This window comes from Budorcas taxicolor, chromosome 24 (assembly GCF_023091745.1).
Source record: "Budorcas taxicolor isolate Tak-1 chromosome 24, Takin1.1, whole genome shotgun sequence".
Lineage (NCBI taxonomy): Eukaryota > Metazoa > Chordata > Mammalia > Artiodactyla > Bovidae > Budorcas > Budorcas taxicolor.
Window position 1 is genome coordinate 31,396,523 of NC_068933.1, and position 14,167 is coordinate 31,410,689.

Here is a 14,167-nt window from a genome sequence, read left to right on the forward strand (position 1 = left end):
TGATAATTCTCTTTTACTCAGAGAATTTCAAAATATTGCAGTTGGTAGTGGGCCAGATAATAAAAGTGTTATATAGTCTATCATAAGGATTTGGCTTTAAGGAAGTTGCCTTTTCTCCAAGTCAGTTCTGAATTCTTGGTGATTTTGAGCAGAGGGATGACATGATCAGGTTTAGTTTTCTTTCTCGGTGTTAAGAAATTGGAATTGGATTTATCGTAATTCTTACAACAACCTTAGTAACTGACTTACACATAAGCACATTTTGGTTATTTATTTTTCTGATTAGTTCGTTTTAAAAATGTTTTAAGCCCCAGTTCATGAACTCACCAGGCTTCCCAGGTGGCGCTAGTGGTAAAGAATCCCCCTGCCAATGCAGGAGACATAAGAGATGTGGGTTGAAGATCCCATGGAGGAGGGCATGGCAACTCACTCCAGTATTCTTGCCTGGAGAATCCCCATGAATAGAGAGGCCTGGCAGGCTACAGTCCATAGGGTTGCAAAGAGTTGCCACAACTGAAACGACTTAGCCCAGCACAGCATGTATGAAGTCACCATCAAGACAAAATTTAGGACACAATCTATATCTAACTATATGGTCTTTCCCACATTTCATCCTGCTCTCAGTTTTTGTCCATCATTATTATCATTCTTTATCTCTCCTGTAGTTTTATTACATTTATATATACTTTTTAAAATGTTTAAATATATTTACTTTTGCAGAAGGAGGATCTCACCAATGGAATATTGTAGTACTTAGACTCTCCTTATTTTATATTTCTAAAATACACTCATATTTCAGAGTGTTGCTATAGTTAATTGGTGTTTGGAGAAAGGAATGGCTACCCACTCCAGTATTCTTGCCTGGAGAATTCCATGGACAGAGGAGGAGGAGCCTAGAGGACTCTAGTCCATAGGGTTGCAAAAAGTTGGACATGACTGAGCAACTAATGCTTTTACTTTTTTTCTCATTGTTATGTGATTTCATTGACAGAGTGAACTTTATTTATGCACTCTTGGTGTGATTTGAGTTGTTTCTAGATTTTTCTGTTGAAAGTAGTTTTGTTATTAACATAGCCTGTATATGGCTCTTGGTGGACCTGTGCAAGAGTGTCTATGTGTGTGTGGGGAGGAGCAGTGGTGGTTTAATGGTATAAAAAAATGTGAATGTTCATTTTAGGAGATAATACCATGTTTTGCCAAGTGTTTGCACCATTTTTGAAGCTTATTGGCAATGTGTAAGGGACTTTGTGTATCTAAACATCTGTGCTTTTTTCTAACAGTTGACATGGTCATACTTTTTCATCTTTACAATGCAATCAGTGTAAAATGGAATCTCATTGTGGTTTTGATTTACATGCCCCTTATCACGAAGAGTGTAGTTTCTCTTCATTTTCATTACCCATACGTATTTCATCTTTCTGTGAAATGCCTATCCATGCATTTTCCCCATTTTCTTACTGGATTGTTGGTGGGGGTTTTTCTTACTTAATTTCTAGGAGAGCTTAAAATATTCTGATGCTATTTTCATCAATGATGTGAACTGTAGCTATATTCTTCCAGTTTGTAACTTGTCTTTTCTCAGAGTATTAGATGTCTTTTGATATTCCAAAGGTTTAATATTATAGTTCATATTTTCAATATTTTCAACTATATTTAAAAACATTTTAGGTTTTGCTTAGAATTTTTCACTATCCCAGTACCTGTGGCAGATTCATGTTGATGTATGGCAAAACCAATACAATATTGTAAAGTAATTAACCTCCAATTAAAATAAATAAATTTATATTAAAAAAATAAATAAAAACAAAATAAATAAAAGATTTTTTAAATATTTATTTTTATTTATTTATTTAGCTGTGCCAGATCTTAGTTGCAGCATTAGGGGTCTTTTTAGTTGCAGCATGTGAGCTCTTAGTTGCCGCATATAGGATCTAGTTCCCTGACCAGGGATTAAACCCAGGCCTCCTGCATCACGACCTAAGAGTTTTAGCCATTGGACCACCAAGGAAGTCCCTTTAAATAAGATAATCAACTACATTTCCTATAAAGAAGTTTTGATTTTTTTGTTTTAAATTCCTAGTTCTACTGGAATTTGGTTTTTATGTGACATGACACATGAATAAAATTTCATCTTTTTCCATAGACACCAATTTTATCAATGCTAGTTTTTGAATGAATCCTTTTCCCCTCACTGATCTGACATGCTGTCAGTATGAATAGATCTCTTCTGTTTTTGTTTTTTTAAAATCAGTTTATCTGTCACTGTGTTAATACTATACTTTTTTTAATTTCTAAGTTTCATAATTAATCCTTATATATCTTAGGGCAAGTTTTTCCTCCTTGCTTATCTTTATTCAATAATTGACAAGCTTTTCTTGGCCCTTTATCTTCCATATAATTTTTATAATCATTTTATCATGAACTATGAAAAACTGCAGAAATTGATGAGAATCTCGTTGAACTTTTAATTCAAAATTTACTTCTTTGTGTTACAATTTCTAACTCTGACTTCTAACTCTAACTCTTAGATAACTTATGGTTCTCTATTTATGTAGTTCTCAAGTAGTGTTTCTTAATAATATTGCAAAATCTCCTAGCTTGCTGATGTTTATTATATATTATATAATTTTACAAATTTATATTGTAATAAATGTATATGACATATTTTATAGGTAATTAATATTTTCTGATACTATTGGAAACAGTGTCTTATTAATTGTATTTTCTAGTTGTTTGCTTTTGGTATAAAAAAGCAAATTGACTTTTGTGTATTAATTTTCCATTCATCCATATTGCTAAATTAGAACATGTTATCACTTACATCTGAAATCTAAAAAAAAGTCACCCTTCCATAAACAAAGTGGAGAGATGGTTTGCCAAGGGTTGGGAATTGGGAGAAATAGGGAAAGATTTGGTAAAAGGGTACAGACTTTCAGTTTTAAGATGAATAAAGTCTGAGGATCTAACATAAAACATGGTGACCACAGTTGATAACACTCTTGTATAACTGAAATTTGCTAAGAGAGTAGAATTTAAAATGTCATCACCCCCACAAAAGGTAAATGTGTGAGGTGTGATGGATGTGTTAATTAACTCAGCAGGAGGAGTCTTTCACAGTATATACATCTATCAAATCATGTCAAACACTAAAGTGAAAAAGTGAAAGTTACTCAGTTGTATCTGACTCTTTGCAACCCCACAGACTATACAGTCCATGGAATTCTCCAGGCCAAAATACTGGAGTGGGTACCCTTTCCCATCTTCGGGGGATCTTCCCAACCCAGGGATCGAACTCAGGTCTCCCACATTGCAGGCTGATTCACTAAATATTTTGCAATTTTAATTGTCAATTTAGCCTCAATAAAAATGAAAAATGTTCTAAAGTTGTTTGCAGAATTTATAAATATCAAACTTGATTATCATTTTCCCCTTTGCTCTGTCAATAATTGAGAGAGATGCTTTGAGAGATTTTATTGCAGTGGCAGATTCATCTATTTGTCTCTCCAGTTTTGTTAAAATGTTTACATATTCAGAAACTATTTTATTTAGTTGTTTTAAAATACTATGTCTTTTTGAATAATCGAAATATTCTTATTTGATCCTGAACTTCCTTGTTCATAGTAATTCTTTTTGTGTGTGTGTTAATCCAATTTGTACCTTTTCACATCACTATGATTGATGTACCTGAGCTCCAGACCCATTCCTAGAATTAAGCTAATGGTATCAACATCACCTGAGCATGGGGATTAGTAATGGAAGATGTATATTTTCCAAGAGTATTAGGGTTTTTATTAAATGCACTAAATAATATAACAGTCTCTAAACTGAAGCCACCCTTCTTTTTCCATCTTTGCCATGGCATCCTTGGTCCAGGGTCCTTCCTTCGTTGGAATTGGAAACCATATTTAAGTGCCACATGGCCTATACAACCTTCATTTCTGGGTCTGCACTGAAGTGGGAGGATCTGAGGAGAGTTGCGGTAAGATCTAGTTCTTTTCCTCCTTGTCGTTTCCCTGCTGCTGCTGCTGCTAAGTCGCTTCAGTCATGTCCGACTCTGTGCGACCCCATAGACGGCAGCCCACCAGACTCCCCCATCCCTGGGATTCTCCAGGCAAGAACACTGGAGTGGGTTGCCATTTCCTTCTCCAATGCATGAAAGTGAAAAGTGAAAGTGAAGTCGCTCAGTTGTGTCCAACTCTTCACGACCCCACGGACTGCAGCCTACCAGGCTCCTCCACCCATGGGATTCTCCAGGCAAGAGTACTGGAGTGGGGCGCCTAAGCTATAACAATTAAGATGATAGTGTGTTGCTTTTCCCTAAAGTATTACTCCAGACTCTTAACTGGGGGAAATATGACCTCTTCAACTTAAAAAACTGATTGTAGAGGAAATGTTAGCAATTGGCCTTCAATCCTTCTTGACAAATACCAAGCCAACCTCACTGTTAACATACACTTACATTTTAATTTTTTATTTCACTGAAATCTCTGTTTACAACAGTTTTATTTTATTGTTCTAATAGATCTGGAAAAGTTGTGGATAGCAGAAGTGTGTTAGATCTTTCTATCCAAGTAGGATTCTTACCAGATGACAGATTTCTAGGAGTCTGTCAGCTTTCACCAACTTCTCCTAAACACCCTGATATGTCCTTTCATAGAAAGGGCATGAATGAAGACAGCAAAGATCCCATTTAGGCTGAGACTAAGACAGATACAAACCCTCCAGGTATCTTTCATGTAAGGCCAAGGCCAGCATCCTTTCATGTTTTAGGTCTCACAGAATCATATATACCAAAAGCTTCAGTTTTTAAAGCAGAGATTTACAGACTCGACACAAAGAAGTGAAGCAAAAACTGACACAGGCAAAATAACCTTTCTCCTTCTTGCAGCTTGGGATAAGAACCTCTTCAGTATTATTATTATTATTATTATTGTTATTATTATTATTTTGCTAAACTGAAAGGCAATTGCTTCAAAGGTCTTATTGCTCATGCAATTGCTTCAAAGGTCTTATTGCTCATCACTGCTCATAAATGGATGTTTTTGGATGATAGGAAAAAATATCACTATGCACTATTCCCATTTTAAAGCAATCTGCATCTGTGTCAGGGACCCTGCTCCATCTAAGGTGCCTCTCTCGGGCATCCTTATCACCAGTCCTTCTCGAGTGCACTCTCTCTCTCATTGGAATTCTATGACACAACCATGAGCTGTCAAGGTGGCTCAGTGATAAAGAATCTACCTGCTATGCAGGAGATGTGCGATACACAGGTTCAGTTCTGGGTTCGGGAAGATCCCTGGATTAGGGATCTTCTACTCCAGGGCCACCTACTCCACTATTCTGGCCTGGGAAGTTCCATGGACAGAGGAGCCTTGAGGGCTACCATCCATGGGGTTGCAAAGAGTCAAGACACGACTGGGTGACTGAGCATGCACCAGGTGACAGAATCCTAAGAAAACCCCGAATGAGAACAGGCAAGCATTGCCCATGCAATTAACAAGGCAACTGCTGTTTCATCTTGAAGAATAGGTGGACTCTGCAGAAGCGTGCCTGATCATAGCCAACCCTCTGTGCAGTGATTCACACGCTGAAGACTCTTCAAACATTATGAGGTAAGAAGCCGGCACTGTGTCTTATATGCTCAGATTCTGGTCTTCATTTTCTCTCCTTTAAAATAAAGCCCAGTACCTAGGACTAAACAGGTGTCATCTATCATAGCACAGAGGATTCATCATATTCCAGGTTTCTGCCTTATTTTTTGCCCCCAGAGACAGCAGATGTATGAAAAAAGGAAGTCAAAATAGAGTTTCCTCTATGTTGATGTGCTTTCCCACTTACTTTCCTGGCGTTCTATGTGAATAACAGCTGTGTAAATTTAAAAAGCAAACATACAGATAACTGATAAACTTCAGATAGCACCTTTCTCACTAACGTCACCTCAAAAATAAAGACAGCAAGTGTGATTTGTGAACCTTATTCAGAGACTTTGTTTACTGGGTTTTTTTCTAGGAGTCTTAGTGAAAGGTTGTGTGTGGTTCAGTAGGGTGCCCTTTTGACTTTTGGCCATATTTTCAAGATGGCTATGGATAGTGTTAGCATCCTGAACTGAACTATCCATGAGCAGGAGCTTAATTTGTGGTAACAGATTTAAATGATCATTGTGATGGCAATGCCATTGTACCTAACCCAGATAACCTGTTGGCCCTCAGAGCAAAATAAATGTATATAGCTGAAGGTGACTCTACAAAAAGCAAGGAACAGCTGAGAAAATTGCGCTATGCAGTAAATATGAGAAGGATCTTAGTTTCTTATTTTGTAAAAGTTGTTTTGAGAAAGTTGTGTTAAACAGTCTATGAGTTACTTCAACGATAGACAGCAATTCGGTCCCTATTTTTTTTTTTAATTAATGTGTTTGAGTTTGAAAGCTACAATGTATGCAAATTCCTCAAGAATTGGTCCCAGATGACCACAATCTCTTAATATCAAGAGGTGGCCTTAACCATAGATATAATTTGCTAAGTCACTAAAATCATAGTATTCTTCCAAATGTATGCTAGTAAAGATCATAACAAAAAACTTTGTAATATGTGCATTTCCTATACTTATGCACACATCAGTTTAACTTTGAATTGAATTATATTACAAAGATGTTAGACATGGCACATCACTAATGAGAATATTTGTTGTTTATGTAGGGTGCTCTCTATCAAGAACTATTACCCTAACACCAGGGTCATCATACAGATACTTCAGTCCCATAACAAGGTATTGCAACATTATAGCCTGTTCAGTCTCCTCCTGTTTTGGTCTACAGACCTAGATGAACCTTCGCGCCTCCAAGTAATAAATGAACTTACTATTTTCTAGTGGGTCTACACACAAAAGGTTTTTGCCAGTTGTAGGTGAAATTGGGAATCTCATTAAGATTATTAATCACATAAAAATGTCAATTTGGCAAGAGTTATGTTTATATACTGTAAAAGCTGCCTGATGGTCTGGAATCCGGTCATCCTGAATTTAGATGCTGACTCAGATCCTTCCGTTCGGGTCACTGACAGGTCTTGACACAGCCTTAAATACTGAGAGCCACTAAAATAAGTAGGCAGGTTGGACAAAGGTTTGAGAGACAGCCAAGGGCTAGGGCAGGGTTGAACAATGAGATTCGTCTACTGCGCAAGTCCACTCATTCAGGACTAGGAGAGATGGCTATTGTATCTGATGCATAGAAACCAACACAGAGAGTCAAATAAAAGGAAGAAACAGAGGACTATGTTTCAAAGAAAAGAACAAGATTAAACCTCAGGAAAAAAACTAATGAAAAGAAAAATAAATAAATAAATTAATTTAAAAAAATAATGAAAAGGAGAAATAAGATGCACAAGACTGAAAATGAGGGGATGGAAAAATATATTACATGCCAATGGGAAACAGAATAAATCTGAAGAAGCTGTACCTGTATCAGACAAGATAGAATTGAAAAAAAGACTCTAATCAGATTAAAAGAAGAGCATTACATATGATAAAGGGGGTCAATCCAGCAAGAAGATAGAACATTTGTAAATATTTATGACACCAACATAAGAGAACCTAAATTTATGAAGCAAATGTGACGAAATCTAAAGGGAGGAACAGACAGCAATACTTTGTTTTGCTGAAGTACAGTTGATGTAAAATGTCATACTGGTTTCAGGTGTACAATATTCAATATTTGTATATGTTGTGAAATGATGTAGTAATTCAGTATTTTTATAGATTATACTCCATTTAAAGTTATTTCAGAATAATGGCTATATTTCACTCTGCCGTACAGCATATCCTTGTTGCTTATCTATTTTATACATAGCAGTTGGTGTTAAGAGAATTCCCTGCCCCTGTCTTGTCATTCCCTCCCTTTACCCACTGATAGCCACTAGCTTGTTACTAGCTTGTTTTCTGTGTCCATGAGACTGTTTCTCTTACTTTCTACCCTGAAACAGGCCTTTCTGCCAAAGATCCCCAGCTGGAACTGGAACACTGGTGACAACATCATCTGCTTTGCTGAACTAACGCTTGGATTCATCGCCCAGGGCTGCTTGGTGCCAGGCTTGTGTACCTTCCTGACGTCTTTATTTGTTGAGCAAAACAAGAAGGTAACCTTGTAAACTGATGTTGACTCTTGGCTCTGTCCCCATGTCCTCCTAAATGTAAGAATAGATATAAAAAATAAAAATTTAGGAAAGCAAGAAGGCCCCAAGAAATGAGATTTGGCTTCTACTTAAGCTAAGAAGGGATTGAGAGGTCTGGATTGAAGTCCCAGGCACCACACTGACCTTAAAGAAGTTGTTTATCTGATTCTTTCCCAAGAATTATTATTGTTGTTTAGTCACTATGTCATGTCTGACTCTTTTTTTGCCACCCCATGGACTGTAGCCATGAGGCTCCTCTGTCCATGGGATTCTCCAGACAAGAATCCTGGAGTGGGTTGCCATTTCCTTACCCAGGGGATCTTCCCGACCCAGGTATCGAACCTGCATCTCCTGCATTGACAGATGGATTCTTTGCTGCTGAGCCACTGGGGAAGCCCTTACCTAAAAATATTTACTTGTGAAATAGAAACCATAACTCTGCTTCCTGCTTGCACTCCATGATATTATGAAACTAAATGTACTCATAAATCTAGAAGCACATTGAGTTACTGAAGATAGAAATATAAAATAAGTAAATAAATAAATATAAAATAAAACATATTAGTGGAGATTTCATATATTAACATATAAGTTAAATACAAAGTAATGGGCAATAATAAATATTTTCATCAGAGAAATAATTATACAAATAATCATTAAAATTTAATTTTACAGATTACTTTGGGGCATTCTATGCAGTAATAATAATAGTAGCCACATGTTGAATGTCTACCGTGTGTCATACATTTTAAATACATGATGTTTCAGTCACAAAAAACTAAACGAACTGATCACACAGGCCACAGCCTTGTCTAACTCAGTGAAACTATGAGCCATGCCATGTAGGGCCACCCAAGATGGACAGGTCATGGTGGAGAGTTCTGACAAAATGTGGTCCACTGGAGAAGGGAATGGCAAACCACTTCAGTATTATTGCCTTGAGAACCCCATGAACAGTATGAAAAGGCAAAAAGATTGACACTGAAAGATAAACTTCCCAAGTAGATTGGTGCCCAATATGCTACTGGAGGAGAGTGGAGAAATAACTACAGAAAGAATGAAAAGATGGAGCCAAAGTGAAAACAATGCCCAGTTGTGGATGCAACTGGTGATGGAAGTAAAGTCCAATGCTGTAAAGAGCGATATTGTGTAGGAACCTGGAACGTTAGGTCCATGAATCAAGATAAATTGGAAGTGGTCAAACAGGAGATGGCAAGTGTGAAGATCAACATGTTAGGGATCCGTGAACTAAAATGGACTGGAATGGGTGAATTTAATTCAGATTACCATAACATGTACTACTGTGGGCAAGAATTCCTTAGAAGAAATAGAGTAGACCTCATAGTCAACAAAAGACTCCAAAATGCGGTACTTAGGTGCAATCTCAAAAATGACCAAATTATCTCTGTTCATTTCCAAAGCAAACCATTCAATATCACAGTAATCAAACTCTATGCCCCAAAAACTAGTGCCGAAGAAGCTGAGTTGAACAGTTCTATGAAGACCTACAAGATCTTCTAGAACTAAAACCCCAAAAAGATGCCCTGTTCATTATAGGGGACTGGAATGCAAAAGTAGGAAGCCAAGAGACACCTGGAATAATAGGCAAGTTTGGCCTTGGAGTACAAAATGAAGCAGGGCAAAAGCTAACAGAGTTTTGTCAAGAGAATGCACTGGTCATAGCAAACACCCTCTTCCAACAATGCAAGAGAAGACTCTCCACATGGACATCTCCAGATAGTCAATACCAAAATCAGATTGATAATATTCTTTGCAGCAAAGATGGAGAAGCCCTATACAGTCAGCAAAAACAAGACTAGGAGCCGACTGTGGCTCAGATCATGAACTCCTTATTGCCAAATTCAGAAATAAATTGAAGAAACTAGGGAAAACCACTAGACCATTTTGATATGACCTAAATCAAATCCTGTATGATTATACAGTGGAAGTGACAAATAGACTCAAGGGGTTAGATCTGATAGACAGAGAGCCTGAAGAACTATGGACGGAGGTTCATGACACTGTACAGGAGACAGTGATCAAGACCATCCCCAAGAAAAACAAATGCAAAAAGGCAAAATGCTTGTCTGAGGAGGCCTTACAAACACCTGGACAAAGAAGAAAAGTGAAAGGCAAAGGAGAAAAGGAAAGATAAACCCATTTGAATGCAGAGTTCCAAAGAATAGCAAGGAGAGATAAGAAAGCCTTCCTCAGCGGTCAGTGGAAAGAAATAGAGGAAAACAATAGAATGGAAAAGACTAGAGATCTCTTCAAAAAAAATTAGAGATACCAAGGGAATATTTAATGCAAAGATGGGCACAATAAAGGACAGAAAAAGTATGGACCTCACAGAAGCAAAAGATATTAAGAAGAGGTGGCAAGAATACATGAAGAACTATACAAAAAAAGATCTTCATGACCCAGATAACCATCATGGTGTGATCACTCACCTAGAGCCAGACATTCTAGAATATGAAGTCAAGTGAACCTTAGGCAGCATCACAATGAACAAAGCTAGTGAAGGTGATGGAATTCCAGCTGAGCTGTTTCAAATCCTAAAAGAGAATGTTGTGAAAGGGCTGCACTCAATATATCAGCAAATTTGGAAAACTCAGCTGTGGTCACAGGACTGGAAAATGTCAGTTTTCATTCCAATCCCAAAGAAGGGCAATGCCAAAGAATGTTCAAACTACTGCACAATTGCACTCATCTCACATGCTAGCAAAGTAATGCTCAAAATTCTCCAAGCTAGGCTTCAATAGTACGTGAACCAAGAACTTCCAGATGTTCAAGCTGGATTTAGAAAAGGCAGAGGAACCAGAGACCAAATTGCCAACGTCCGTTGGATCATCAAAAAAGCAAGAGAGTTCCAGAGAAACATCTATTTCTGCTTTATTGACTACACCAAAGCCTTTGACTGTGTGGATCATAAGAAATTGTGGAAAATTCTGAAAGAGATGGTAATAGCAGACCACCTTGCCTGCCTCTTGAGAAATCTGTATGTAGGTCAAAAAGCAACAGTTAGAACCAGACATGGAACAACAGACTTGTTTCAAATTGGGAAAGGAGTATGTTAAGGGTCTCTGTTGTCCCCCTGCTTATTTAACTTATATGCAGGGTACACCATGGGAAATGCCAAGCTGGAGGAAGCACAAGCGGGAATCAAGATTGCCAGGAGACATATCAATAACCTCAGATATGCAGATGACACCACCCTTATGGCAGAAAGTGAAGAGGAAATAAAGAGCCTCTTGATGAGGTGAAAGAGAAGACTGAAAAAGCTGCCTTAAAACTCTACATTCAGAAAATGAAGATCATAGCATCTGATCCCATCACTTCATGGCCCATTGATGGGAAACAGTGGAAACAGTGACAGACTTTCTTTTCTTGGTCTCCAAAATGACTGCAGATGGTGACTGCAGCCATGAAATTAAAAGACACTTGCTTGGAAGAAAGATATGACCACCCTAGACAGCACATTAAAAAGCAGAGACATTACTTTGCCCGTCAGAGGTCCATCTAGTCAAAGCTATAGTTTTTCCAGTGGTCATGTATGGATGTGAGAGTTGGAGCCTAAAGAAAGCTGAGTGCCAAAGAACTGATGCTTTTGAGCTATGGTGCTGAGAAGACTCTTGAGAGCCCCTTGAACTGCAAGGAGATCCAACCAATCAATCCTAAAGGAAAGCAATCCTGAATGTTTATTGGAAGGACTGATGATGAAGCTAGAGCCTCAATACTTTGGCCACCTGATGCAAAGAACTGACTCATTGGAAAAGACATGATTCTGGGAAGGATTGAAGGCAGGAGGAGAAGGGTACAATAGAGGATAAGATGGTTGGATGACATCACCGACTCAATGGACATGAGTTTGAGTTCTGGGAGTTGGTGATGGACAGCGAGGCCTGGCGTGCTGCAGTCCAAAGGGTTGCAAAGAGTTGGACAGGACTAAGTGACTGAACTGAACTGAACTGATGTTTCTCTCAGTATTTCAAGGAAGTATCCCAGTTGTGGAAGCTAACTAGTTGACTGTATAATAAGTTAATGAGTAACAGACAGAAAATTGTCTGACTTACAGTCTTACTACTGTGCCCTGTGCCTCTGGCTGTTGGAAGTCTACTCCCCGTCTCCTACATCAGGTCTTTTGATACCTTTGCTTGAGACAAATTAAGCGGCTCAATGGACTACCAGGATGAAATATGATAGCACATAGCATATGTGCTATGCCATCCCCATGAAGCGCTTCCAGGAAAGATATTCTTAATGCTCAGCTGGGTCTGGAAAACTCAAAGTTTCTCCAGAGAGTGACCTTTCTCTCCATCTAATTATGCATCCACATTTGACTCTTCTTATGCTCAATTTTCTTTATGACTTCTCTTTGCATTTTATTTCCTTTTTTCAAATAAATTTTTAAAAAATTGGCATTCCTTTTCTGGTCCCTTCTCCAGTACAGTAAAGAAAAAGCAAAAGAAGTGAAAGATTCAAAAGATACTCTGGCCAACAAAATGCTCACTGGAAACCACAGAATTCCTTCTGTGAATATAAGGAGATGAGGCTTCCCAGATGGCGCTAGTGGTAAAGAACCCGCCTTCCAATGCAGGAGACACAAGAGATACGGGTTTGATCCCTGCATGGGAAGATCCCCTGGAGGAGGGCATGGCACCCACCCCAGTGTTCTTGCCTGGGGAATCTCACTGACAGAGGAGCCTGGTGGGCTACAGTCCATAATGTTGCAAAGACCCCAACACAACCGAAGCGACTTAACACATAACACGCGCATATACAGAGAAGTAGAACTGGCCATCAGGCAGTGAGAGTGAGCCTTGGTGATGCTACAGCAAACAAGCTTTAACCTACCAACCTAGACAGCATATTGAAAAGCAGGGACATTACTTTCCCAACAAAGGTCCATCTAGTCAAGGCTACGGTTTTTCCAGTGGTCATGTATGGATGTGAGAGTTGGACTGTGAAGAAGGCTGAGCACCGAAGAATTGATGCTTTTGAACTGTGGTGCTGGAGAAGACTCTTGAGATTCTCTTGGACTGCAAGGAGATCCAACCAGTCCATTCTAAAGGAGATCAGCCCTGGGTGTTCTTTGGAAGGAATGATGCTAAAGCTGAAACTCCAGTACTTTGGCCATTTCATGTGAAGAGTTGACTCGTTGGGAAAAAACCCTGATGCTGGGAGGGACTAGGGGCAGGAGGAGAAGGGGACGACAGAGGATGAGATGGCTGGATGGCATCACCGACTGGATGGATGTGAGTTTGAGTGAACTCTGAGAGATGGTGATGGACAGGGAGGCCTGGCATGCTGCGATTCATGGGGTCGCAAAGAGTCGGACACGACTGAGCGACTGAACTGACCTGAACTGAGTGGTCACTGTGTGTGACCCAGAAAGTGGCTGGTGAGGACATTGTCTTTGCCTGTGAGTTATAAGCTTAGAAAAGCGAGAGATAACTGCAATATCTGCTGTGGTGACTGTGATTTTACTCTCCATGTCTGGAGAAAATAGAGGGAGAACTCTACATGAAGACCTTGTCTCCTTCGTGGAAATACAGAAGGTACAGATGTACGACCTGCCCTGTTGTGGCTTTGTTTTCTGTCCTTGTTTGTTGTTGGTTTTTCCTACGGTTTGTTTAAGTTGGAACCTCCTCAGTGATGATGGTCACCTGTCAAAATTCATACAGTGGCTTCTTGAAGATAGGAATTAAGGGAGGCTTGGGGTCATGATCATTTGTTGATCAGGGAGTTTAAGTCTGAAACCCCCTTTCAGGAATTCTAAACTGGTCAGAGTCAGGGCAAAATTTTCCCATGTTGTACTCGGCTCTGGTGCTTTAGATTCTGTAATTAATTAAATTAATTAACTAAAATTAATTCAATTAGTTATTAACTTAAATTAATTAAACCTATTAACTTGGATTTAATGGTCAGGATGCCACTGTCTTTTGGCCCACTTTGCTCGGATGAGGCATTTAAACTTTCTCTGACAGTTTCTGCGTCTGCAA

General features: G+C 38.8%; 1 protein-coding gene across 1 annotated transcript in view; it reads left to right on the forward strand.

The window, feature by feature from the left end:
* KCNU1 (potassium calcium-activated channel subfamily U member 1) overlaps positions 1-14,167 on the forward strand; it is a 143,143-nt gene that overhangs the window by 40,606 nt on the left and 88,370 nt on the right. Inside the window, exons 11-14 of the mRNA XM_052661510.1 lie at positions 3,874-3,979; positions 5,530-5,612; positions 6,696-6,765; positions 7,977-8,129. Of these exons, the coding sequence (XP_052517470.1) occupies positions 3,874-3,979; positions 5,530-5,612; positions 6,696-6,765; positions 7,977-8,129 (412 nt within the window). The remainder of the gene's footprint in view (positions 1-3,873; positions 3,980-5,529; positions 5,613-6,695; positions 6,766-7,976; positions 8,130-14,167) is intronic.